General features: G+C 41.5%; 1 protein-coding gene across 1 annotated transcript; it reads left to right on the forward strand.

Annotated features, from left to right (window-relative positions):
* Positions 1-1,403: 1,403 nt before the first annotated feature.
* Positions 1,404-26,477, forward strand: oprm1 (opioid receptor, mu 1; the record flags this gene model as incomplete). The annotated part of the gene is made up of 5 exons (XM_084561440.1): positions 1,404-1,663; positions 22,957-23,306; positions 24,757-24,932; positions 25,556-25,734; positions 26,015-26,477. The coding sequence occupies 5 exons, from the start codon at positions 1,404-1,406 to the stop codon at positions 26,238-26,240; spliced, it is 1,191 nt and encodes a 396-aa protein (XP_084417566.1). The 3' UTR covers positions 26,241-26,477.
* Positions 26,478-27,486: the final 1,009 nt, after the last annotated feature.

The raw sequence follows: 27,486 nt of genomic DNA on the forward strand, positions 1-27,486 counted from the left end.
TAAGCAGGAAGAAAATGTAGTAATATATAACATATTTTGTAGACTGAGTTTTGTTTGGATTAAGTAATAAAATCATTCCTAGAGTTAGCTTATTAGTTTTTTTTATTATTATTATGTGGATTTTGTTGATTGAAGGGACTGTCAAAAACAAAATTACAACAGTGACTTTATTCAGCTCTAGCAGTGCTCATGTTGAAAAGTTTCTCTCCAAACAAGCCTCCAGCATGTTTAGTAAATGATCTTTGTCCATTTCGTGCCTCTCTGAAACTCTAATGAGACAAGCAGGCACATTATCTTGATTAAAATCAATCCCGATTGGATTACGCTGCGGTGCATTCCCTCGCTTGGATCTAATCATTAGAATACAGCACAGAAAACAGAAATCAGAAGTGAGAAGACTCATTAAATCGCTACATGTGCATGCATGGACGACTTGACAGATGAGCCCCGGACTCCTCCATTACTGTGCTCAGTTCTCACTCAGGCTGTGTTGCCACGGTGCTCTTTTATTATCCAACAAGTTTTAACTTTTCAGCCCACTCGTTCAGGGAGAAGCTTATGATGCAACAGATCTGATGTTAAGTTTAAAAACCATTTCTGGGGGGTAAGAGAGTGTGTTTACAGGTGTATGTGTTTCCGGCAAAACTAATCAAACACACAAAAGCTCAGTCAGATTTAACGACTGAAAAGAAAATACTGGAGGAGTGAAGAACATAAAAGAGGGAACAAAGAACAGAAAGGGATGGTCAGATGAAATGTTACGGGAAAGCAAGAAAAGCAGGAATTGGATGAACAAAAACGAGAGTGTGAAGGGAGAAAGAAAGGAAATTAACTTGAAAGGAATAAAACAGAAACTACAGACAGAAAGGATGAATGGTAAGCGAAGGAGAGGAATATAAGATGATAGACGAAGAGAAGAATTGGGACAGATGGGAGAGAGGGGATGTGAAATTATAGAAAAGTGGACAATGAAAGGAAAAAAAAAAACAATAAAGGATAGGAAGAGATGAGCAAAGGAAGAAAAAAGGAACAACTCCGAGCATAGATGGGATGGATAGAAGGGAAAGGACCCTAGGAAGGAAGGAGGCAAGGGAGGAAGGAAGGGAGCGAACGAATTCATTTTCACGCCGTCGCTTCTGTCCCGTCCAGGTTCGCTGTGCCGTGTGAGGGTAGTCAGTAAACTGCTGCCGTCAAACCACACTACAGCACAACACAACACGCCACATTCTTCAACGATCTTTAACGTTACCCGCGGTCCGCCCTGCGCCCGAGACGCAGCACTCCTCCAAGCACACGACAGACAAGCACCCAGCGGGGCAACGCTGGCACAGAGTCCAACGGCAGGCACCCGAAGGGAGGCGAAAAACGCGAGCAGCACCCATCACACTTAACGAGCGAGGACCATGGAGAGCGCCGGCAACGGCTCGGGCGCGGACCACCGGGGCCAGCTCCCCTTGTTTTACAACAACGGCAGCTTCTGCCGGAACTTCACCGACAACACGAGCATCGCGGAGGCGCGATGCGACGCTGAGGACGGGCTGCCCGGCAGCCTGGAGGACGATGCCAACCCGGTCATCATAGCGATTGTCATCACCGCTCTCTACTCCATGGTGTGCGTGGTGGGGCTGATTGGAAACGTGCTGGTCATGTATATCATCGTCAGGTAAGACAGAAAGAAAACTAAAACAAACAAACAAAAAAGAACACTGATACAAGAGAATGTGTGTCCTCAGCCTTGTTGCACGTTATTATGCTCTTCACACTTATTTTTAACACTTTTAAACACTCAGTATCCCCTTCCATCCCGACTCAAAGGGAGAACGGACTTGTTGCTATATTGAGCAGGTTCTACATAAAGGTGTGTCCGTCTCCCTGTGTGTATGTAGCTGAGTGAAGCTGAGTGAAACCATGTGAACGCGCTGTTTACAGGGCTGCCAGCACAGCTGCCGTTCGTGCGTAAAATGCCTCCAACCTCGCAGCAAATTGCTCCAGTGCGCAGGAGGCGAGAGACAAAGAGAAAACAAAGGCAGCTCCACAAAACACACTTTTGTGGAGCTGCACATTTTTTAAACATCCAAAATATCTCCGTCCGCCGCATGCATCCACAATGCCTTACCTAAACTGGAGAGTCACGCGCCAACATGGCCAACCATGAAAGCCGTCAGATTCTGCTCTCTCCATATCACAATAGGGGTTATGCAAATTAGACAAGAGAATAGCACCAAAACAAACAACTTGCATACAGCTGGTTAGTACTGGAAGTTAACTACATATGTTATGTCATGTCTGATTGTATACATAAGATAAGTAGATTTGTCTTAGGTTTCTAAGAGACAAACTTCATATATTCAATCTTTTTTTTACCTTCTTAAAATGAGTCTTTCATGCCACATTTGTTAAGATAACATGCGCACACCTGTTTAATTCACATTTCAAACTTTCTTTCTATCAGAGATCTTTCTCTTTATCACCTGTCACAAGGAGCAACGCGAGGAGTGGGGTATAGGTGAAACAATTCAAGGACACGTGCTCTTTCTACAGATTATTTGGGATTTTTAACTTCATTGTCCCCTTGCACGCTATTTTAGAACCATAAAGGAAGTGATAATGCAAATATCAATTAGTTTAGGTCCCACACAAGCTGGATATTTCCTGTTTTCATACACAAATTGCTTACTGACAAAAAAAAAAAAAAAACACTTTACACTCATTTTGCAGCACGTTTACATCCAATACTAATCTCTTGTACTCATGATATCTACTCTGAGGTAGATTTTACTCTTAGGAACACGATTCCAACGGTCTCACGGTCTCCCCAAAAGATTGATGTTAGTTAAACACACCCTGGATGATGCTGTTGTCAGTCCAGATTAGACTCTTTCAGGTAATAAAAAGCACTAGGAGATGGAGAAGACAGATTAAGAGAGAGAACTGCACTTGGAAAAGAACTGAGCACGAGATTGGTGAAGATTGATGATGACCAGTAAGAAAGAGATAAAGACAAAGTTGGCCAGCCTTCATTTTGCCGCTTTATTGTCTGATAGAGTCAGTGAAGTGTGGCGGAGCAGAGGATTTGCTGTGCTGAACTTGTCAGACAGGTGCTTTAATAGCTTGTTTCAAATTGGAATGCCAGCCCTTTATTGGAGAAAGTAGATTGTAAAATGCGGAGGAGGCCTCTCTGTGTTGATTTAGGACTACAAGATAGTATGTGATTACTTTATCACACCTACCCTTCCCAACACTTGCGTGCGCTCGGGCGAGAAAGTCGAGTGTTCTTCTGCCCTGGAAACTGTGGACATCCTCTCACGCTGAGTGCTGCCTGAAATGCATCTGTTTTGCTGAAGAATGCTCACATCCATGCCAGATGTTTTCCAAATTACCTGCAGCACATCTGCCCCCTGCGAGCTCCATAGCAACAAAAAGAAGAGAGCACTGCATAAATGAGAGGGAAATCACTTTTTGAAACGCAAGTTATGAAACAACGTCGTTCCAGTGACACAGCTGTCTGTGTTTACGATGTATGAGTTAGTACACAGGCTCCGATAATGTGTTTTAAAGTGGTTTGTCTACAAAGCGGATGATAGATGGGGAGGGGCATTACCTGAGTATTAGCGCCCTCATCCTCGTTTGTTATGTGGGAGCATATTTAAGAGCATCCCCCCATGCTTTCTCTCCAGGGTAATGAAATGGGCTTCGGCCGATTGTGACAAATAACCAGAAGTGCGTGCAGGTGTTTTTGTGTTCCAGAAAAGTTTTTTGTAGGCTTCCTAAAACTTTTTGAGTTAACAAGACTTGAAGGGAATTGAGGGGAAGGTGAAGGATGTGTCTCTCTCCTCTAAAAAACACAATTCTTCAGTGCCTTTCAGCCTCTCCGTCTTTCTTTCATCTGCGCGCGTCTCCCATTCTTTTCTCTCTGTCGGCAGATTGAGAGTGAACCACCATTAAGCTAATGACACACCGTGGATATTTACTCGTAAATGAAAATGTAGTCTTGAACTTGCCATCCCCATTTTACAGTCGTGGCCTTGAATGCAGTTTGGCTAGATTAAATAGAAACCGCAGTGCATGAGCGATGCTTTTTTCCCGTACAGCCCGAGCGAGGACAACCTTAAAGCCATAAAACAATTTCGCTCTTACTCTTTATCTCTCTGTCCATTTGCCGTCTCTCTCTGCCCCGCCCCAAAACTCTGCAAACATCCGCAAACTTTCTCATAGGCAAACAAACGTGAGCAGAGATCTGCACGCTCAGTTGGAAAAATCAATTGCGGTTGAGCAGAAACCGTTTGGGTTCCACAAGGGATACGCCGCCAGAGCAGAGTGCTTCCTGTTACCATGGAAACACTGGGAGGTGTTTGGAGCCTGATGAGTGCAAAACGACTCCACCACCTCCCCGGACCCCTGCCTCCGCGCCCCATCCAGCTACGAGCAGCTGTGTGTGGTTGGTGGCCTTTGTCAGCTGGAGTGTCTCTAAAAGTTTGGATGGTTTTGTTTGAGGGGCTTCTGAACATCTGCACATGCAGGACACATAAAACTGCTGCGGCTGCTGTGTTGTTCATGTAACATGAATAATGTAATGTAATGTGACCGTGTATGATTCTGTTGCTTTTTCACGTAAAGTACATTTTCTATGACCCTGCCCTCCAAGGCCAAATAACTTCCTATAAGCCTTGTTGTTCACAGGGGAGTTTAAACCCATTCACAACACTAATGGCCCTTCTGCCTGGCATGATAAATAATGGAGTCTCACGTAGCGATAACAAACCTGCAGTCATCTGGCAGCCACTTTAACGATCAGCAATCCCAAAAGCTTGAAGCCTTTCATAAAATAATTTCTAGCGCTTGTACTGATTGTCAACCAACGACATAACAATCATTGTGATTTTTAAGGGTAGATTCATGTTTTTGACTAATCTTTCCTAAAACAGCAGTAATGTTGTTTGTGACAAGGCTACTAACGTTTGTCTTAGCTTAAATGTTGTACTGTTGATGTTTCAACAGTCGGACAACCAAGTGGGTTTCTTTTTAGTACCAGATTCCCCTTTTGTGTTATCATCCATGAGCGAGAAAACGCTTGCAGGAGGTACCAAGGAACAGACTGCAATTTGGGAGATAAACATCTGATTTGTGTAACTCAGACAGGCTGCTTTGATTGAACTTGAATGTTTGCACCAAGCAGGAACAGAAGAATTGCTTTAGAGATTAGCATTTGATATGGACGGGTGGAGTAATCACAGCAAACAGTGAGCTTTAAATGTGAACACCGGCACGTTGTTTTATTGTGAATGAAAAATGTAAATGTCCCCTTTGCAGCAACTGCACTTTGTAGTCTGCAAAACAAATATTGTTCTACAGACTACAATTTGAGTTTAGCCTGACATAGGCACGCTTGGTTCTTATCAGAATATGAGTATGGAAACACGCCATGAGGATTTCATTATAGTTTTTCAACCGATACAGAGAAAATATTTCTCTGCGCACAACTGGATAATCCTCCAACTAATCACAGCTGTTTTCTTGTGCAAATTCAAGACATTGCACCCGGATGACATGTGTAGCTATGTTGCTGTTACTCTCATGTCCATCACTGGGTAAAGCCTGCTCAAAACAATTTGATTGGCCCAGCAGATCTTTGCCAACGGAGCGACCCCGACCAACATTCCGCCTCAAAAAATTTGGTCGGGTGTGAAGCTGGCTTCAGTGTGCACCATCTGCAGAATGAAGACCAGAGGTACAGTTGATAATGTACAGTTCAGCCATTACTCATTTATCGTGAAATTGTTGTTGTCTTTCATTCAAAGCGGTAAAATGATGTGTTCACCCTATCAGGGAAATCGCTATCTTGATCGCTAACTACTGGCCTGTGACCAAACAACGGGCCAACAGTACTCCATGGACGCTGGCTGGACTATATTCAGAGGCTCATGGGCAGCCTTTGCTACAAATAAATCCCTCTCTAAATCCCTCCTTTGACGGGGCATCACCTGATCTCCCCACTGAAGAAACCGCCACTGGTAACCTGCTGCAATTAGCAGGAGGAGGGTTGCGTGGGATGAAAGAGAATGATTTCTCCATCATTAACACAAATTACTCACTGCGGGCATAGTTTAAAAAAAAAAGAAAAAAAAGAAATTCAGGATCATTTTAAATCTTTGATGAGTGTGATGAGGTTGCTCATGAGACATGTCTTTCACGTGAATTCATGAATATCCTTATGCATGATAGATGTGGTTGACAGACAGCTGCGGAGCATCCAGCTTCAGTATACCTTGAAGGTAAACCAGTCACGTATGTACCCCCAGCAGCCTTGAACCTGTTACTGGTGCAGAAAAACATCTATGATTCACAGCTGTGCACTTCTCTTTCCTCTTCCCAGCAAACCTCCGCGTCCCAGTGCTCTGACCTCAGCTCTGTAACAGCTGTACAGCTCTGAACACGAGGCTACTGTGTACTGCGGTCTCGGTGCGGTCTCGGTCGCTGTTAACCAATGACAAGCGGGCAGCTCAATAATTGCTGCTCGCAGGATGATTTTATGCTGCAATTACCGTGTTTGCTTTAGAGCCCTGGCAAACTTCTCTGGCACAAAATTAGCCAACACAAATGTATTCAGGGACTAACCTCCAACCTCCCCCGGCAACAATAAAACCTTCAGCTGCTAATGAAGAGTGATTGTTTGAGCCTAACGTTTACCAAAAGCGGCCTGGAAATTTAACGATCATTAATGTTAACAGTGTGATAGGAGTTTGACGGCGCAGTGCGAGACTGAGAGATGGGAATTCTGCATGCTGCTTTCCCTACATTTGTGTATCTGTTCACAACTGGGTGGTGCAGAGTCTAATTTCTTGCTAAGGAGACAATTACGAGTAGAGAGTGCAGAGCGCTAATTAGACTGCCCTTCCTGTGTAAGTCTATGAGTAATGACCTCCTTAACGCCAACGGACACTTCAGGAGAATTAGAGTGCCGTCAGTCCGGTTTCAACAGGAGGTGTTCTGCTGAAGCCAAAGAAAGATGGACAGGAAGAGAGCAGCCAGAAAAGTGGAGGGGAAGTTATAAATAAGGCTGTTCAGACTGAAGAGATTTCAGGAAAAAGGAAAAACAGATAAGTTTTGACAAATGTAGTGACAGTCAGATGGAGAACGATGAAAGATTAAACAGAAGGGAACAAAGGCAGATTTTTGTCTTTTCTGAGTGCGATGATTGATGGGAGCTCTGGGCTCCTTTGTCCATCTGTCATTTATGAAGTGACTCACTCACTTACCCCAAATCTGCTTTTTCTTCTCCATGGCAGGTGCTGTTAAACATGTCTTTCTTTGTCAGGGCTGGCATTTCAGAGTGCTGAGAGGAGTCGAGATTTGTTCTTCTGAACGTCTTTTTATCTTTTTTTCTCAAAGGGGAGGTTTCCCACATGAGTGGCTTATTGTTGCAAGGTGACAAATACGAGCAAACAAAATAAAGAGGTCAAATGATAACCTCATCAAAAATGGAATTCAGTTTGACAGCCGCTAAACTATATTCTCTGCTACCCCTTATATTCCTGATGGGGTTTAACCGCACAAAGAAGTTCTTTTAAGATGGTCTTATCTCCATTAACAACAGTGTTCCTAAGCAACAAACTGAATATCTGGATTTGACCTCCACTGGTTCCCTGTTTCTTTTCTGTTGTGTTTCCCGAGATGGAAACCCATTACAGGAGTGAATCAGAATGAAGTGGACAGAGATTGTCAAACCCATAAGGAGAACGCAATGCCGCGGTTGAGGAATACATGCAGTGTTAGTGGTTCATGTCATTGTGATCTGTCATTTGGAGGCAGTCTGAAGTGTTTTGCCCACTGAATTTGAACATCTCAAGGTGATGCTATGTGTGGATCATTGGGGTTTTCACTGTAAGATGGACAAAGATGTACAACTGTGTCCTATAACATTCAATACAAGGCTTTATTTTTTGGTAAAAATAAAGAATTAAAGTAATGGAAAAACAGCAAACTTTCATTGTAATATTCGTCTATTTTAATAGTTTACTTTTCATTATTTTTGCCTGTTATTTTCAGATTGCGTCATTCACTTCTGTCTGATTTCATCCTTGGTTTAAATCAATGTTACTAATAAGACAATTGATTCTCGGGGACATGAAACGTCATTGCCTCTGCACTCAAGGTTGAGGGAAAATTATAAAAAAAAAAAAAAAAAAAAAAAAAATGAAACACACAACAGTACACAGATGGCAAAAAGGGATACAGGTGCTTTGTTACAAAAATACAAATTTCTTTAATGAGACTTTCCAGTGTGTGTCTGGGGTATCTGATTTAGCGATTTGCAGCTCATACCACCTTTTTCGTGAGTCCATGTGTTAGAAGAAACTGTGTGTCACTTTTACATCTGTTGAGTTTCTACTGCCCCTAGGTTTGGCCCTTGTGTGTTGATATTGATTTCCTCACATCACTTTCAGTCAGGACAGTCAGGAGCGTTCCAATATGTCACCTTGCACTGCTGACGGATGCCTATATTAAATGTTTCCATCACTGACCAGAGGACACAGTGAGAGGGGACAGCTTTCATCACCTCGATGAGTTTTCTATCTAAGACAACAATTCATATGTTGGGACATGAAAAAAAGAAGGGGAAGAATTGTACATTTTGGAGGATAAAAGCTAAATGCTATCTATACATCCATCCTTCACTGGCTTCTTACTGCCTGCTATAGAAGGTACTCCCGATGAACCCAAGTTAGAAACACCACACTGTCTTCGATTGAAGCGTGGTGCCTTAACTGAGTTTATTAATGCTTTTCAAGCATTGACTACTCATTAATTGTTAACAGGACTGGGCAGCATTGTAACACCATGAGAAAAAAGAAAACAACACAAACTCCCAACAAGGAATCTGACGGACAGTGATATCTGACAAGAAAAACCCTCTCATATACCTTGGATCAGATACCACATGAGAAGATACATAGTACAAATACATATTTTTCAAAACAGGATACTTTTTCACTCCTTGATGGCAGCAGCCATCCCCAGCAGGATGCAGCCTGACACAGGCACACACACAAAAACAGTTTAGGAACAACTCAAAAATGGACCCAAAGGCCCCCACTAACAACACAGACACCGCAGGACACCCTCAGAAGGCCCATGTCCATTCTCTGATGAGTCACAACTGTTTTGGAGGCACAAGGGAGACCTACACTATATTAGGAAGGTGGTCATAATGTTATGCCTGAACGGTAAAAAGTAGAAGTATGCCTGTCAGCTTGAAAGAAGGCTCATGACATTTTGTCATAGATTAAAATAAATTCCAAAGACTTTAAAAACATCATTGCCAGGTTGGTCTGCGGACCACCAACCAGTTAGGAGTTCTAACTGGTTGGTGGTCGGAGATATATGAAGTATAGTAGAATAGGTTCTGACATCCTGTACGACTTTTACTCAGACAACAATAGCCATGAGGGCGTCCACACCTAATAGTTAGCTACCATGCTAATTTTGGCAGGCATTGGAAACCATTTTAGTCTTTTCAGTTCTTATGTAGGGTTATTTTCTCCACTGTACCCACACGTCGATTGTACAATTTTCACATTTTTTCGGAATCACAGTTGCGAGATTCAGTGCCAACTAAGTCTACAGGTTATCAGTGTTTTTATCAGAAGTGACCCCCTCGTTTCTGTTGTTTGTCCAACCTAGCAACAGTAACTTAGGAAGGCAAGACTTGACAAAGGAAAGGAACTCTCTGGTATGTGGTCAGCAGACCAATCGGAAAGCCAAAAAAGGTATAATACTATTTTAACACAGCTAAGGTTGCTAACTTATTCAACTTTCAACTGGCCTACCCACACAGGGAACAGCTAGGTTCCCAAGTTGCAGTAACCGATGGGTTGAAATTGGATTTAGTGTGATGATCCAATCTACATAAAACCTATGGATCTGTGGATGATGAATATTCGTGATAAAGTTTTCAAATTAAAAGTGACAAAATGGGAGGGAGGTCATGTTTAGCGAGGCAAAAGATAAACACAGGAGAAACCTGTGGACAATGGCAGTGCTGGAAGCTATGGAAATACTTAAAAATGCATTACAGTCTTATTTGTTATTTGAGAATCCAGAAAGATCCTTTAAGGTTGGACAGAAGTCTTGTGTGTCTTTTTGAACCCCTGAGCATCTACAGTCAGCTTTAGCAGCGGCAAATCTGTCACAACAATCCATCCATCTCTGTCCGACAACCAGAATCCTTGCTCACCGAGCTGTTTGGCCCGCTGACTTATGGATGGATAATTATTCATCTTTTCCATTTATCTTCCAGTTTTGTAAGTGTGTGTGTTCACACATCTGTTTCTGTGTGTATGTGACACTCAGCAGATGCTCTGTGACAGCTCATGAAATGTACCTTGTCAAGCTGAATCAAGGCCCCTTCAGTCAATTTCAGAGCAGACTCTATGCCTCACAATGGCAATTCTACTTGTATGCTGATCCACAAATGCAGACAGATGTCACGCATATGACTGAATAAAGGTCCAGCGCAAACACACAGTCCTCTGTCCTTTTATCTGAAGTAAGTTAAAGCAGTGTTAATATGAAAGTGGTCAACTGGTGATAAGACCAACTTTGAAAGAGAAATACAGGCTTTAATAGAGACGAGGAGCTCGTTTGCCTTTATATAAATGCAACCAGCTCAACATTTTGCCACTTTCTGGATGCTAAAATACACTTCACTGGTGGCTTTAGTATTTTTGGCTCGGAGAATAATAATTAGTCCACTCACCCTGCTATTTTTGTTCCACTTCACCCAGCCCTTTTGCACATATCGCCGGTGCTTAGCTACGCACTTGGCGAGCCCGTACACATGACTTGCTTTTGCTTGCCTTTGTGATTGCTAAAATAGAGGCCAGCATGATAAAGTTATTAATCATTAAATGCTCTCTTCCTGACACGCACACCAACCCTCAGCAAAAATAATTTTAAACAAAGGATTTAGTTTAAACATAGTTTTTATCACCTCTCTAGAGTTTCTATGACGACACGTTTTTTTTTGGTCATGATGAAAAGTGGAAGTGTTTAATGAAGGGCTCAGCTCAGACATGGAGGTGCTGTTTGATGACTGAAAACGCCATAAATCTCTCTCTGCATGTTTGTGTTGTGTTAATGAGAGCCCATTATCTACTCGGCACAGTGCTTACTGTTTCCAAATACTTGAGTATCTGCTTTTGTTACATGTTTTGTTTATTCTCCTTGTCATTCAGGACTTTTACTAATGATGTTTATGAGCAAAGGATTCAATAAAACAATCACCTTGACCTGCGGGTAACATTTTAAACATCAGTTAAACCTATGGCTTCAACTGAGCCAAGATTAGACATGGTTCTTTGAATGGTTTTATACATTTTTAATGATATTTTTTATTTAGTTTCCCCACATAAGTATACCAATTGAAGAGTTTATCTTATTTAGCTTAAGGGTTAACACATTAGCTAACAACTTTCAGCTCATCTTGGGACCAAGATGTTTTAAAGGAATTCAAAAATGTTAACTTATCTTCCCTGAGTAAAAATAAGTCCAAAGCTTCACAAATTATCAGGTCAAAATTTGTCACTCCCTGGCATGGCTTCCCTTTGCCTGCATCCCCTGACTTCAACCTGAGTATCGGCTCCTTCTTACATACATACATACAGTGTACCGGGTCTTTTACACTAAGCAGATTGTCTTCATACTGACAGTGTTTGTATTCCAGCGTCTTTTTTTTCAGTGACAGAGACTGACCTAGGCTGGACCCGAGTTTTTTAATGATTGTTTTAGGTGCCTCTGCTGATTGTTCACCAGCCGATTGATCAATCTTCTGATTGATCACCTGTCCCTGAAAGCTGTATGGGTCACCCTAAGTGCCTCTTTAACCGAGTCTTGCTTTCGTGTCCTTTTTCGGAAATCGTTGTGGGGTGCGGTTAGTATCAATACTGGAAAGAGAGCAGGGCTGTCTCGTTGTTTATTTAGGTTAAAAATGTAATGTAGTGACAATGTTATGTTGTCAACTTGTAGACTAATACACTGTTTGCTCAAGCTCTCCAGAAGGACACAAAGACATATTTTTTCTCTAGTATTTATCTGTTCTTTCATAAACTGAAACTTATCAGTGTTGAAAAATAGATGTTGATGTGTTAAAGTGTTAAGTTTTGTTGAGCCATCAATCCACCCTGCTCTTCCTAAGATCTCTTTTTACACAAGCCAGCTTTGTCAGTCCTGATAACCAAAACTGAATCAACTGAAAAGCTGGATAGATGCAGAGAGGGCTTTTTATTTTAGCTTTCAGTATCAGTGAACTCTTCACAGAGTTACATCAGTCAGCCACAAAATTGAAACCACTTACAGTAGATATAAGTAGATGACATTGACCATCTTGTGACAATACAATGTTCTGCTGGGAAACCTTTGGACCTGGCACTCATGTGGATGTTACTTAGACATTTACCACAAACTCTATCCTTGTTGAATCATGCACCGAGAAAATATATAGTGTTCAAAGTGTACTACATGGAAGCATAGTGAGAGAGCTTTCTAAAATGAAACAAGCTGTTGGTCTTTTGTTACTTCAGGCCTTTTCTAAACAGTGAGTACACACTCAGGGTGTGAAGAAGTGCTATACCTCAGTCGCAGCCATTGACAACCTGTGCGCATGCAATATTTACAGCAGTGCCAGCAGCATCTAACAGTTTCCATGTATAGAAATGAGTTAAAGTAAAAAAAAATAATAATAAGGTTAATGCTTTTACTTTTGGCTTACCGTAGCTACAGCACTCTCAGAGGCTTCCATACACATGCGTGATAAGTAAAAAATCATCTTACCATTTTCACATCTACACATGCTTTATGGTTTGGAAGATGAATTATTCCATGTCAGAGTTTTGCAATCAAGAGTTGTAATGGGTTCTGTAAAGCATTTTATTACATCAAGTGTCTTAGGGACCATAAAATAGTTGGTGATTAATGATGTACCTTACAAATCATTTTTATATACACTTCAAATTAAACTCTCAATCCTTGACAAGAGTCAAGAGCTATAATCAGCTTAGATTCACCCTGTTCAATCCCACAAAAAACCCTTAAAAAAAGATTTTAAAACACTTTCACCAGTGTCCATGTACACTTGGTATTTTAATAAGGTATGTAAATGTGCAGCTTGCATTACATCATAATTTAGCCATCCATCAATCTATTTGCATCCACTTACCTGAGGTTGGGTTGCGGAGGCAACAGGCTAGAAGTGGTATTCCAGACATACGTCTTCCTAGCAATGCTCTCTCGTATTTCATGAGAAACAGCAAGGCATTCCCAGGCCACTTGAGATATTTAAATCCCTTCAGCAAATTCTGGGTTTCCCCTGGGACTCCTCTCTACTTGATATGGAGCCCAAAGGGCATCCTCACCAGATGCTCAGAAGCACCAGCTCTAGTCCAGCGTCCCTCCGGGTGTCCAAGATCCTCACCCTATCTCTGAGACTTACTCCAGCCACCCCTCATCTTGTTCACATGTGTCTGTTATCCTTTCTGTCGCTATCCAAAGTTCATGACCATTTGTAAGGGTTGTAATGTAGAGCAAATGTTTCAACTCAAAGCTTTGCCTTGCTCCCTGCTTGGCTCCCTCTTCACTGCGATGGTTTGATACAGCGCCCACATTACTGCTGCTAACTGAGCCAATAGACATTTGTGAAATACCCAGCTATACACTTTTCACACACAAGATTGTACTAAAGGCTACAAGCATTGAACTGGTAAAGGATCATTTGGCATGATGATACTGTACTACAATCATGCAAACTCCTTTGTATGCATTGGACCCTTTTACTTAATGTCCACATTGTTGTTAGCGTTATTAGTTAGGCCATTACAAGGTCTCATGCTGCCTAACATGAGTTTTGAACATCAGGGCAATGAAGAGTAGAATCTTTATTGAATCAGTTTTTACATCTCAGATATTTGCACTCGGCATCGAAGTCAAACATTCATATACACAGTACAAAGCACGCTTGGAGTAGTGAGCTGCCCTTTAGCCATGGATGTCAAGGCGAAGGTGCTTTGGGCCTCATGGATTGGACATCTCTTAAATCTCCCATTAAATTGTCCATTGTCACTTTATGTGTGAGAGAGTAGGGAATACGAGGTAGACAAAGCAGCACATATCCAGCTAGGTAACGCGAGCTCCCTGCAGCTTTCCAAAATACATGATTTTTACATGAATCATTTTGTTTTTGAACTGGAATAATAGTAAAAAAAAATTCCAGGAGAATAAATTCAGTTGAGAATATCTGGTCAGCTATAGCTCCCTGGTCACGAACTATTACATTCTAAATGCTGAGCATGCATCTGTTACACACAAACAATAAAACACAAAACATTCCACTGAAAAAAAAAAAAAAGTGGCCACTCATCAAAAACAAGGCATGAATATACAGGTAGCCAAAACAAGAATTATGTTACCTGCATATTCATCCGTACATGTCGGTGTGTTCACATAACACAGCAAATTGAAATAAACTCCACTTAGCTGAATCAGCCAAGAAAACTGTATTAACATATTGAAATAAATTTCGATATAGAATGACAGTTGTACTCCTAACGTATTGTATATTCGAAACACATTCAATAAAACACAGACAAATCTCAGCATCCCATCACTGCTCACCACAGGAAGACATGCCCAGCAGTCAGACACGTACACAGTCACACCCTGTGCACCCTCATCCATCATGTTCCTCACAGCCCACATGGACAATGTTACCCGTTGAGCCAGAGGCAGACAGATGTCTGTTCACACGAGAAGCCTCTGTTTCTGCAACCAGGACTTAATGGTTTATCTTTACCCCGCAGTTGCCCATGAATCATACGCAAGGCGGCAAACACGCTAGCCAGCTAATGATGAATAGTGTTTAGGTTGCTAGGTTGTAACAAAAGCCATAAAAGTATCCGGTGTCAGTTCCAAACGTTTGACCAAGGGTGTGTGTGGGTTTCCTTTTGACATTTGCTGGAATATGGCCACATGACTGTTGATTCACTCTAAACTTGTTCCCAATCCAGGCTCACTGGTAATTACAGTACAGCTTTAAGTATCTGTCATATTGTTAGTCTATACATTGAGTCCGTTTGTCATATCAAACACCAAACGTGACATGTTAAATGTGAAGACAATGAGCAGTGCATTAGCACTGAACTACAGGAAATCCAGTCATTTCAACATAAATAATGGAAAAAATTTCAATTTTAGTCTTTCATATTTTTCTACCACTAAAAATTAATTGCCACCTCTATTTTCCCATTCATTGATTCTATATGCTATTACTGTACCATTTACTAAATTAAACTAAACTGAGGTTGTTTTTACATGTAAAGCTTAACTTTATGTGAAGAGACAACGGTAATATTTACTGGCTGATGTTGAACCCATCAGAAAGCATCAGCTAATGAGAATGAATAGAAACAGATTAACACAGAAATACTCAAAACGAAACCTTCAAAACAGCAGCACCGACTGCTTTCTAGCAATTTTCAGCCTGAAAGAAATAAAAGCTTTCTCTCATCACTGCCTCATTACGTTATCCATTTTCCAAACGGATGCGTTAAAGTCAAGGAATGTGTTATACGTTCCCATTGTGTCATTATTTTCACGTCTCCTACAAGATTCTCCTCTGCCCAGTCACAGCTGTTGCCATGGTGCGAAGCAACCCTCACATGTCAAAACACAAGGCTATCACCAAATTAGCATTCATGAACGTTTGCACCGTTTTCAAGGACTGGGGACATGCTGGGAGGGCAGAATGTGTTTCCCCACGTCTTTTCGTCCTACTCGTATTCACGTCCATGATTGAGCCACACAGATGTTATTGGAAGCCAGAAATTGTGCACACAGCACCTGAAACAGTGAGCTGTGCCAGTGGAGGGCATGTTGTTCAAACACATGTGGGATTAAGTCTATTGACTGCAGTTCAATTGTGAGAGTGTGTCCGCTCATAAACTAACACACACAACATTTATTTTCATCCATGCTTCACGGCTTGTCAAGCTTTTCCCCTTCCTTTTCCACGTGTGTTGTGTGGGTTGCCATGACACGTGGACAAACACCACAGACACATTGCAAAAGTGTTGCTGGGGAAGTCTCCTCAAAATCATTAGAGTGTCAAACAGGAAAAAGAAATCAAATTCACATGAATAATAGATGTTTTCTACAGTTACAGCTTTAGCAACAAATGAGGCTCATTAAGGAGTGAGGCCAGTGGTTGCTCTAATTTTCTTTTTAATAATTTATCAATTTACAGTAATAACAATTAATTATGACCTAGGATCTTCAGTCACAGTAGAAGTAAAAATCTAGATACGTTATTGCGATGAGCTTTTTCCCATAAAAAGGCCACATTAAGCTCTGTAGAATTAGTGTTTATTAAAACAACCAATTCTCGACTGTCACCCTTTGAAGAGCCTTTTCATGGAAGATTATTCAAACAAGGAAAATTAACACGGTTTTACTGACACGGTCAAATATCTACATATTTGTCAAATGATCTGAAAAATGAACCCTGTACAACAGCATGTTTCTCTCTCTCTCTCTCTCTCCCTCTTTATGACTTCAAGCAGGTGTGATGAGTCAGAATTGACTCGGATAATTTGCCGCCATTATAAAATCTTTTTTTCCCCATTTAAGGAGAAGTAAAGATAGACAAGAAACAGAAAGAGCGAGAAAGCGTCTCACCCCTCCAGGAGGGAATAACAGCTATTGGACTGATGAAAAGCTATGAATTATACATTATTCTGTGAACAGGCTACTTTGGATGGTTTTAAGCTCCATTAGTGCTGGTCTGTCTGCTGCCTCTGTAGTTTAGTGGTTGAAAACGATACCATGGTAGTTAAGAGTTAGATGGAACAATTTGTTGTTGCCGATTACTGTTTATTCACAGATGCGGTGTGATGATGGTTTACTATTTGCAGGTGATTACTTCTGTCCAGGTTCACCGTGGCTCCACAGTCACTTTCTCTTCCTGTTAACAAAAGGCATTTTTTTTTTTTTACTGAAAACATTTCTATTTGTTTGTGGTCTGGCTGACATACTGAGATAATGTTCTTATCTTGTTTAAATTTTCTGAGAAACCTTCTCCGGGAAGAAAACTAAACTTTAAAAAGTAATTTGATTTCCTACATTACCAGTAATTATAACACTGAAGTCATTCATACAATGGTGATATCCTAGGAAACATCATCTCTGCCTTTCTGTAATGAAGAATGAAAAATATGCGAGTGATGAGCCTGGGATCTGATCTGGAAAGGATGGACGTCTCCCATTGGTGTGTAGACTACCATTCTGAAGCCTTGAGTATGGCGTTTGACCGTCGCCAACTTGATTTGTTTGTTAGATTTTATGGTCAGAAGGGACCATAAGATGAAAGCAAGGATCTGGGGGAGGAGCGAGGGGTTGATCTAACTTGGAACCATAGGACGATCATGCCCATAAACGTACCTGGGTGTTTGAGGCCTATCACCTCAATGTGGAATTATTTTCAAAAGGCCTACCAAAACAAGTGCATTTAGCTAATGACAATACATGACAATATATATGACTTTAAATTTAACTTATTGATTTAGTATTTCACGACAGGAAGTGATGATTTTTAAATGTCTATTGGAGCTAGACGTTTTTTAGAGACCTGGGACTGTTAGTGGTGTGCCACTCGAAACCACTTCCACGTTGGCTCCACTTTTCGGAACCGTAGTAAGTCTAACTTTGATATACTGCTTATGATGACAATGCGACAGCATGTGTGTCAAGATCTGAGACAAACATTGACTAACAGGATCAGTAGGATGTATAATGCCAACGCTGAGGGCACTATTGCCATGGAAGGCTCAAAAAAGCTGGAGGACTTATCTCCACCAGGCACCGAGTCCATGAAGGTCCAGATAGGACAGAAGATGTCAAGGAAATGAACAAAGCAAACATTAGCTTAGGTGATAATGCAGTAATAGGTGTGGTCAGTAGATCAAAATAAAATACATACTCAATTTTATTAAATTAAATATTAAACTCAAGCTCCTTAAACTAGCAAAACATCACATTCAGTTCATTTTAATGGACTTTTAAAAGGGCATTGTGTTGGTGTTAGCTAATGACTGTCATTATGCTTTCAGTGGGAGACAATATCGACCTGTGTTCTGCTTTTTTGGTCATTGGAATAAAAATACCTTTGTTTTTTGTCACAATTTATTTTAATAATATATCTAAGTGACATACATTTATTGCACTCTTGCAGTTAGTTATGCAATACTGTAAACAATTGTTGACAATAAATGGGTGATCAGTGTGACAAACCTCAAAGGCAAGAAATAAATTAGAGCTGAAACCTAATTAATAAAACTTCTCTTTCCGTTAATGCAGCTGTGATGAGGCCATTCAACCCCCAACACCATATAACCTCAGACATACAACACACAGGAGAAACATGAGCTAGCCTCAGCCGCCGTGTTCACTAGAGCCTCAGAGTCAATAAGGCGAAGTTGGAAATTACGCAAAGCTCCAGCACACTACTCAATGTAGGATGACGGCTTTTACAGCATCACGAGGTGTCCCAGCGCAAATAAAGTCTGGAATAACAAACACACTGAGCTGTCAGTGTTAAAGTTAATCAGAATTTAATGAACTAACTGTCATCTCTGGTTGTTAAGAGGATTTGGGATTATTGAGAAGAGTGCTACAACAAAACAGATGTAAATTACCTCGGCAGTGGAGCGACAGTTGGGATTTAATAAGAGAAGGCCTTCGGGTATTCAGATTAATTCAATAACGTCTCAGCAGGGATGTATCTAAGTAGTCTTTACATGAAGTTGTGCAGCAACAGTGCACTCCCTGTTGTGCTTTGGATATTATGTTAAAGGAATAGCTGGACATTTTTTTGTGGCATGCTTAGGCCACAGTTGTACTCCATTGAGGGTCATCTACAGAGCTCACAGATATGTAGTTGACCTTATTATACTACTTTTTTACTTTCTAGTCCATTTAAAAGGACACGTGTGTACTTCAATTGTAGAAAACAGGACGATCCATGTGGAGTAAACAAACTGGACTAGTATGAAGCACCACATAGTAATAGATACAGATAGTATTACACTAACTTTAGGTATTACATTTAGAATCCAAGGGAGATGTTGCTTCACGTTGTCTGTGTCAAAAAGTTGAACACATTGCACAAACTACAGCCAATGACCAGCTGGCACATACATGCTGTGCCTGGGTGAATGGAAATACCTCTTCATACCAGCAGGTGGTCATAGTCTGTATTTGGCATTTAAAAAGGAAACCCAGAATAGCTCCTTTTAAGTGGGGTGCTAGGAAGCTAGGATGAGCTACAAACAGTTGTGTAGAGCTGGCCTCTGAATCATGCTTATCAGCTGGTTTATTCATCTGTTTATTCATTCTGGATGATCATATTATTCACATGAAGCTGAAAAGCATTTGTTATTTATAGGGGTGGGACTTTAACGCGCTAATTCCGATTAATTAATTACAAAAATATTAACGCATTTAACCGCAGTTTGCATCCCAAACAACGCGGAACATGCATGATTTCCTGGTACACTGATTACACTGATGCACACATCGGAGCTCGGCTAATGGCTACCAAAATGGAGGAATCGGATGAAAGCACGTTGCTAGGACTGATGGAAGGCAAATTTTATTTTAAAAAACTACCTGATGGAAGCCTTGATAAAAGCGGGGTTTCACTTCAACCCTACGGCACCATCTTTTTAATCGAGTCCCACCCCTAGTTATTTACTATCGTCACTTCTGTTCTTCCTCCTTGTCCACCGGTTCCTTAAGCTAAAAGACAATCAGAGTGACTTATCACCGACTCTGTTTGTCGTCAGTGCAGCATGCCGAATCCGATGAAAAGACGCCAGTAGTTGGCAGGAGTTGGACCTGTGGCAATGGTGCTGGGCACACCACAAAAACTAGGGCCACAGATGCTCATCCTCAGCGAAATCACCAGCAAATGGCTGACCGTTGGAGCCACCACAGACCACAGACTGTCCTTGAGCAAAACACCCCAAATTGCTCCCAGTGCTTGGCACTGGTGTGTTGGCACGCTTGAGTTAAGACCATAAGACCATATAAGACCACATGTCGTGGTCTTAATGCAGCTGTTCAGAGCCAAGAAACACCATCCATCCCACTACTGTATAGCAAGTCTATAACCCTGTCTCCCTCTCTCCATCTCCCTCGCCTTCCTCTTACGTATAAATTGCCCTTCATTGAGATTAAATAGTGCGAAATAACACTCAAATGAAACTAAATGTGTGCTGATGGTATCAGGCAGTTTAAAACAGACAGGCCATCTGCTCCCTGTTTTCTGTCAGACTAAGTCACCCAGATGTTTGTTTAGCTAATGTGAATACTAGTAAACTTTATTTATATAGCGTCTTTCACGTCAATGTCACAGAGAAGAACAGTCAAAATAATAATAATAATAATAATAATTCTAGTGCCATTAAAAAAGGATCCATCATAAGTATCATCTAAATGGAAAAGATTAAAATGTTAATAGCTAAATTGATCGGTGAGAAGAGAATTAAAGTGCATTACAGAGCCAGAATCTTCTTCTTTCCTGATAGCTTCATTATAGCTTCATTATTTGGGTTGATTAGCTCTTTACTGCTTAATGCCACTCTGTGGAGCTCTGTATTTGCTCGCAGGCACATGGACCTCACCAGGGAACCCAGCAGTAGAAATCCCAGGGCAGGGCAAGGCTGAACGTTTCACACTGTGTTCATCCACAAATGTATATTTTATCAATTTTAACTTATATGTTTTGTTTTTTTTCCTATGAACAATGAATGTCTCCTGGAAAAGTTTTCATCATAAGTATGACAGTTGTTTTTTTCAATATTTCAGTTGGGTGTTGTACGTGCAGGATGTGAAGTACAAGATAAATGTTTTTTCTTTGTTTTTGATGGTATCCAGCTTCACCCTTTCCTTATTTCAAGGACAGCAAAGGCTAAACATAGTATATGTCTTTGCTGACGAGAGCTCTAAACAGTCGAGCCATTTCAGTTATCTGCGTTCCATCCTCTTCTCTCCGCGCTAATGGATCCATGCGCTTTCCTCTGTTTTCTATAAACACTCCACTTTCCTCCATTCTCTTTCAACTGGCTCTCTCCTCTTCCAATTTTCCACCGTATACATTTAAGGGACCTTTTTGTGAAATGCTGTAAAAGAGACTGTCCTCGAAGTGCTTTGATCACTCTTCATTCAGAAGACAAAAAGAAGTCGTAGAATGAGGAACGTGCTACCTTTAGCGTCTTCGTCCTTGTCCTCTCTGTCAGCATAAGTGGATTTGACCTTTATTTACCCTTTTAATTTAGTCTTGTTAGTAACCCTCAAAAAATATCTTGTATGGTTACTATTACTTTTTCAGAAGCGTTGCCAGGTATATGATAATTTCTAATAATATAAATAATATAAAATACACAAAACCTCAATTTATTGTGTATTCAAGGAATTTCTGAAATGGTTTGCATGTCTTCAAACACTTGAAAATAAGTGCAAATAAATGTTACAGACAATCCCCTGTAAACAGTCTGAGGGAAGCAATTTCTTTGTGATATCTCTTCATACCCTTAAGGAATGTGGCTGAGCCATTAAAACTGATTAAACAAGAATTCACTATTGCAGAATGAGGTTGAAGCTCACGCTGGGGAACTGAATTATTTACATAACATTACAGGATATTCTGCCCAGATCATACAGTACCTTCCTCCTGCTGCGATTGCATCCTACCTGGAGTCACAATGAAGCACTTGTTTACATGGACACCAGTATTCCTCTGATAATCTTAATAACATCTCAGTCAGAACAAAAATACCTGATGTAACCACTTCAATCAAAACAGAAAGTTGGAAGGAGTTCTCAAATGGATTGAATAGGAACATATTAGAGCCTAATGAGCGTGAAAAAGTACTCTTTTTAATCAGAGTATAGCAGCAAGTCAGTTAAACTTCTGGGATATCGATCTGCTCAGTTAAGGAGCAGAGGGTTAATCAGTTTAAGCTGCTTTGGTGTTAGTGAAATTAACATCAGATGATATTTTCTCCTCATCTTTTTGATTGTTTTTCACTAGTTTTGCATTTAACTAGGGTCAGTGTCACTACTGGTAGCATGGGGTGATACCTGGGCCCTGCAGAAGTTGCACAGGCTGTCCAACTCCTCCAGGATGGCACATCAATATGCGCTATTGCCAGAAGGTGTCTCCCAGCAGTCTCAAGATCATGGAGGAGAGTCCATCTAGGAGAACTGGACAGGGCCCGAAAAGTTTCTCAACCCATCAGCAGGACGGGTATCTAACCTTTGTGCAAGGAGGAACAGGATAAGGCAGAGCCCAATAAAATGAGGCAGCAAGCCAGTGGTGTGAATGTCTCCGACCAAACAATCAGAAACAGACTTTATGAGGTTGGTGATGGTCTGGGGAGGGATATTCATGGAGGGATGCACAGACCTCTACAGGCTAGACAACGGCACCCTGACTGCCATTAGGTATTGGGATGAAATCCTTGGATCCACTATCAGACCCTACGCTGGTGCGGTGGATCCTGGGTTTGTCCTGGTGCACGACAATGCTGTGCCTCATGTGGTGAATGGAGTATGCAGGCAATTCCTAGAGGATGAAGGAATTGATACCATTGACTGACCCCTATGCTCGCCTGACCTAAATACAATAGAACACCTCTGGGTAATTATGTTTCAGTCCATTCGACGCCCCCAGGTTGCACCTCAGACTGTCCAGGAACTCCAGATCAGTTTTCAGGCATGCATACAAGTACATGGCAGCCATACAAACTACTGAATACCATTTTGAGCTTCTGCAGTGACGTTCCAGCAAGAGATTCAGCAGGTCCTACACGAAGCCTGTTGTCTTATAGTCAGTCTGTGCTCTATGTGCAGGTACACTAAAATGAAGACGGCCACCAACATCTACATCTTCAACCTCGCTCTGGCCGACTCCTTGGTCACCAGCACGCTACCGTTCCAGAGCGTCAACTACCTGATGGGGACCTGGCCGTTCGGGGACATGCTGTGCAAGATGGTGATGTCCATCGACTACTACAACATGTTCACCTCTATCTTCACGCTCACCACCATGAGCATCGACCGCTACGTTGCTGTGTGCCACCCCGTCAAAGCGCTGGACTTCAGGACGCCTCGCAACGCCAAGATCGTCAATGTCTGCAACTGGATTCTCTCCTCGGCCATTGGGCTGCCTGTCATGTTCATGGCCTCCACCACCGTCACTCGTAAGCAAGAGCACACAAACACACCATTAATCCTTCGCTTCTGAATGTAACACTCCAGTGATTTATCTTTAAATAGAGATGTGCTTATTTAGAGTAGTGCAGTTGACCGATGACCTCTATACACGCCATTTTCGATGTACTTACACATACTGGCGACCACAAAACACAGACAAATTGAGCTCGCCTGGATATATCCTTGATGGCCCTTTTATTTTGAGGTGTGTCAACATTCAGCAGAATAAAAACCTTAGAAAGCCCCACTTAGCCCTCGAGTCACAGCCATGCACAGAAAACACAAGGTTTCCTCCTTAGCCCTTGAAGAGTTCAACAATGGCCTCAGAAAAAAACATTCAGATCGTTCTCTTCATTCAAGCATGTAAGCACTCCAACAGGTTCCAAAGGAGGAGACATGTCAGGAGATGTTTTTTTTTTTTTCCAGTGTAACTACACATAGTACTTAAACACTTTAATACAATACTTTTTATCACATACTGATATAAAGGTCAAATACCTACATGGAAAAAGTGGAGCTGCAATTCTGAAAAGACATTGACACAGTTACATATTTTTAACAAGGATGTACACCGATCAGGCATAACATTATGACCTTCCTAATATTGTGTAGGTCTCCCTGGTGCCTCCAAAACAGTTGTGACTCATCAGAGAATTGACCTGGGCCTTCTGAGGGTGTCCTGTGGTGTCTGGCAACAGAATATTGTTAGTTTGGGGTCTTTGGGTCCTATGGGTTGAGGGGAGGGGCCTCTGTGGATCAGACTTGTTCTAGTTTCTAGTTTTTTAGTTGTGACTGCATTATACTGATGTCATTGTTATGGGGTGGGAGTGCCTGGTCTGGTCTAGGTGGGTGGTACATGTAACATCCACAGGAATGCCAGGTCTAAAAGTTTCCCAGCAGAACTGAATTGTCACAAAATGGTTCTAACATTATTTATTTCTCCTGTCAGTGGTTTTAATGTCGCGGCTGATCGGTGCTTAAACCTGCCTTGTGCTGCTTGGCGATAAAGCGGTGAATTCATGAATTAATTATGAGTTTTTTACTTGATACTCATTACATTTGCACAGCAAGGCCTCATGAATGGCAAATGATATTCACAAATATTTCAAGTGATAGAGTTCAAATAGACGCCACTGTGAATTAGGTAAACATAATACAAGAGACCTTTGGTTGCTCCGTATCTGTATCTGCTGTTTGTATTGAAAAAAAAATGTGATTTTAGTTTGTCAGACTTTAAAAACTGAATAATTATTGTGCACTGTGTACATCTGAACAAGCATCTCACAGATGTCACTGAATAAATATATAATGAATCTGAAGAAACTAGATAAAACCAGATCTGCATTTGCCAGTGTGCATGTGAAGAATGTTTATTTGCACATGTGAACCCGCAGCATATGTATAACGTGTGCATGTGTGTCTCCTCACCCTGCACAGCCTCCAGCATTGTCGACTGCAAGCTGATTTTCCCCCACCCCTCCTGGTACTGGGACACCCTGCTGAAGATCTGCGTGTTCATCTTTGCCTTCATCATGCCCGTCCTCATCATCACTGTCTGCTACGGACTCATGATCCTGCGGCTCAAGAGCGTGCGCATGCTGTCAGGCTCCCAGGTTGAGATCATTTCTTGTTCTTTTACACAAACGCGATGGAATAAATGCATACTGTGAGACATTAATACATCCGTGCCAAAGGCTTTGTTTAGATGCAAATGGAGCATTCTGTACAAAACAAAAAGGAAAAAAAAAAAAAGAGCTTTCTCATTGCTTTTACTGTTTACCAAATAACTAATTGGTTTAATATTTCAGAATAATGGAGTGTAATGGAAGTTTGCCCAGAGCATGCTTGCAAATACGTTGTGATCATTTATTTCAAGACAATGCAATTAGGGAAAATCAACTTAAGCCTGAGGTGGTGCTACAGTTTTAATTAAACATGTTTTCCTTTACTGACCTCTATAATGTTGCCTGTGACCTGTGATGCTGACATGTGACTTATTGGAGGTGAGTATGCCGCAAATTACCTGCCCTCGCTGGGATCAATAAACTGAATCTGAAACAGTTACTGGACTGAATATAGGCCGTGAAAATTCTGCTGCTGTACTTCAGATGCCATCGGTCCATTATGAATCAGACTCTCCTCCTTGCGTCGTTATTATCTTCCCTGTCCCGCCTTCTCTTTGTTTTCTCATCTGGTGCTCAATACTCAATCACCTGCCTCTCTCACACACACACAGGAGAAGGACAGGAACCTGCGTCGAATCACCCGCATGGTCCTGGTGGTGGTTGCCGTCTTCATCGTCTGCTGGACCCCAATCCACATCTTTGTCATCATCACAGCTCTGATCAACATCCCTAGCTCCACGCTGCAAACGATCACCTGGCATTTCTGCATCGCCCTGGGCTACACCAACAGGTACACACCCAGCGTAGAGAAGTTTACTGTAGTAAATTGTATATTGATCCTATAAATTCTGGTAATTAATAATATTAATAATATTAATGTTTTTTTTTTTCTTTGACTGATTAAATGAAGGCAACAGGATATCATAAAAGAAACGTGTGTCATTTACAGATAAGAACATGTAGATTTCTAGCTTTTACACTTTGCTTAACAGTGTCAACAATGTTGGTGAGTCAAGCTGATTTATAGCTGTTCCTGTGTTAAACTGTGCCGTTGTTTTTTCCCCCTGCAGTAGTCTGAACCCAGTTCTTTACGGCTACCTGGATGAGAACTTCAAGCGCTGTTTCCGTGAATTTTGCACCCCGAGCCCCTCGGTGCTGGAGATACAGAACTCGTCGAGGACTGGTGCCACTATCCGCAAGGTCCCACAGCGTGAAACCCACAGTGCAAACACAGGAGAAAGGTCTAATCAACAGGTAGTTGGTATCATTGTGTGCCCAAATGATAAAGTGTGTTAAAGTAATAGCTGGATACGTGGGGAAATGCATGCCCCGAACGTCATTGGCTTTTGTCCAACAGTTTCATGAGAAGATCAATAAACCCCTGTCCACATATAAAGGGATTCACTCGTCGCCCATTGCTTTGTTTCTGATGGATGGTTGCTAGTGGACGTTTCAGGCCATGGTTCACTAGGTAACCCTCACGTATGCTTCCCACCCCAAAGGTTTCAGGGTGAAAGAAGCAGAACATAAAAAATATTGCCAGAGTATGGATGGAGCAAGCTCTTCTTGCCATCACGACTCACTTTCTGTGTTTGCATTATGTGGCCATTAACTGTTTCAGCTGCACTCAATGGCTGCCGCCTCAATCATGTCCCTCAATTAGAACAAATTTGATCACTACAACTTGATGAATTTTATGATTTTGTCGCCACATTGCTACCAGTCTCTTTCTGAGTTTACACAGTTGTGGAAAATGCCGTAAGATATAGTGTGACAGGTCAAAAGGTACTTGAACTGTGCTTTTATAACCAAAAAAAGGTTTAAAAAAAGATCCTTCACAGACATGTGCTTTTATAACATGTTTAACCTACATCATTATGAGAATGTGTGAAACTTTAGAAATAACGTTTTTTAAAAAAAAGAATATAATCTGAAATCTCCTTGACATACTGAGGCTGGAGGATTCATACAAATGTTGCAGTGGAGTTCATGGTCACTACTGGTCCTTATCTGAGTAATTTCTATCCATCAACACTCAAATACCTGTGGAGTAAATGCGTAGCTCCAATCAAGAGCTGGTTTGCTTTGCTTAGCAACAGTCGGCCATGTAGCTACGAGCCTGATCTAAAAAAAATCTGTCACAATGCCTCCCAACATAACCAAACCAACATACCTTCTCCACTTTCTGCAGGTATGACTAGCCTTGGAGGGGTCGTCGGTGGACTCTCGCTGTGGCGGCGCGGCCAGCGACGATCTCAACTCAGAGGTCACGCAGGTCACCACAGGGCTCTGACTAAACACACAAAGCACACATAAACACAACAGATACAACAGCACAGACCCCTTTGAGAACGCATTGAAAGGCTTAACTGCAGTGCTCTGTCAAGTTGTACTAGCGCAGCTCACTGCAAGGCTGTTTTTTCTTTACTCTCAGTTAAATGGAAACAGAAACGAGACAAGTTAAACAGAAAGTCAAGCTTCGTTTTGTAACTATGGCATCCTAAATAAGGAGGAAAAAGTTGTGACTAGTCTCATTATTAAC

Source organism: Chelon labrosus, assembly GCF_963514085.1.
Source record: "Chelon labrosus genome assembly, chromosome: 15".
Lineage (NCBI taxonomy): Eukaryota > Metazoa > Chordata > Actinopteri > Mugiliformes > Mugilidae > Chelon > Chelon labrosus.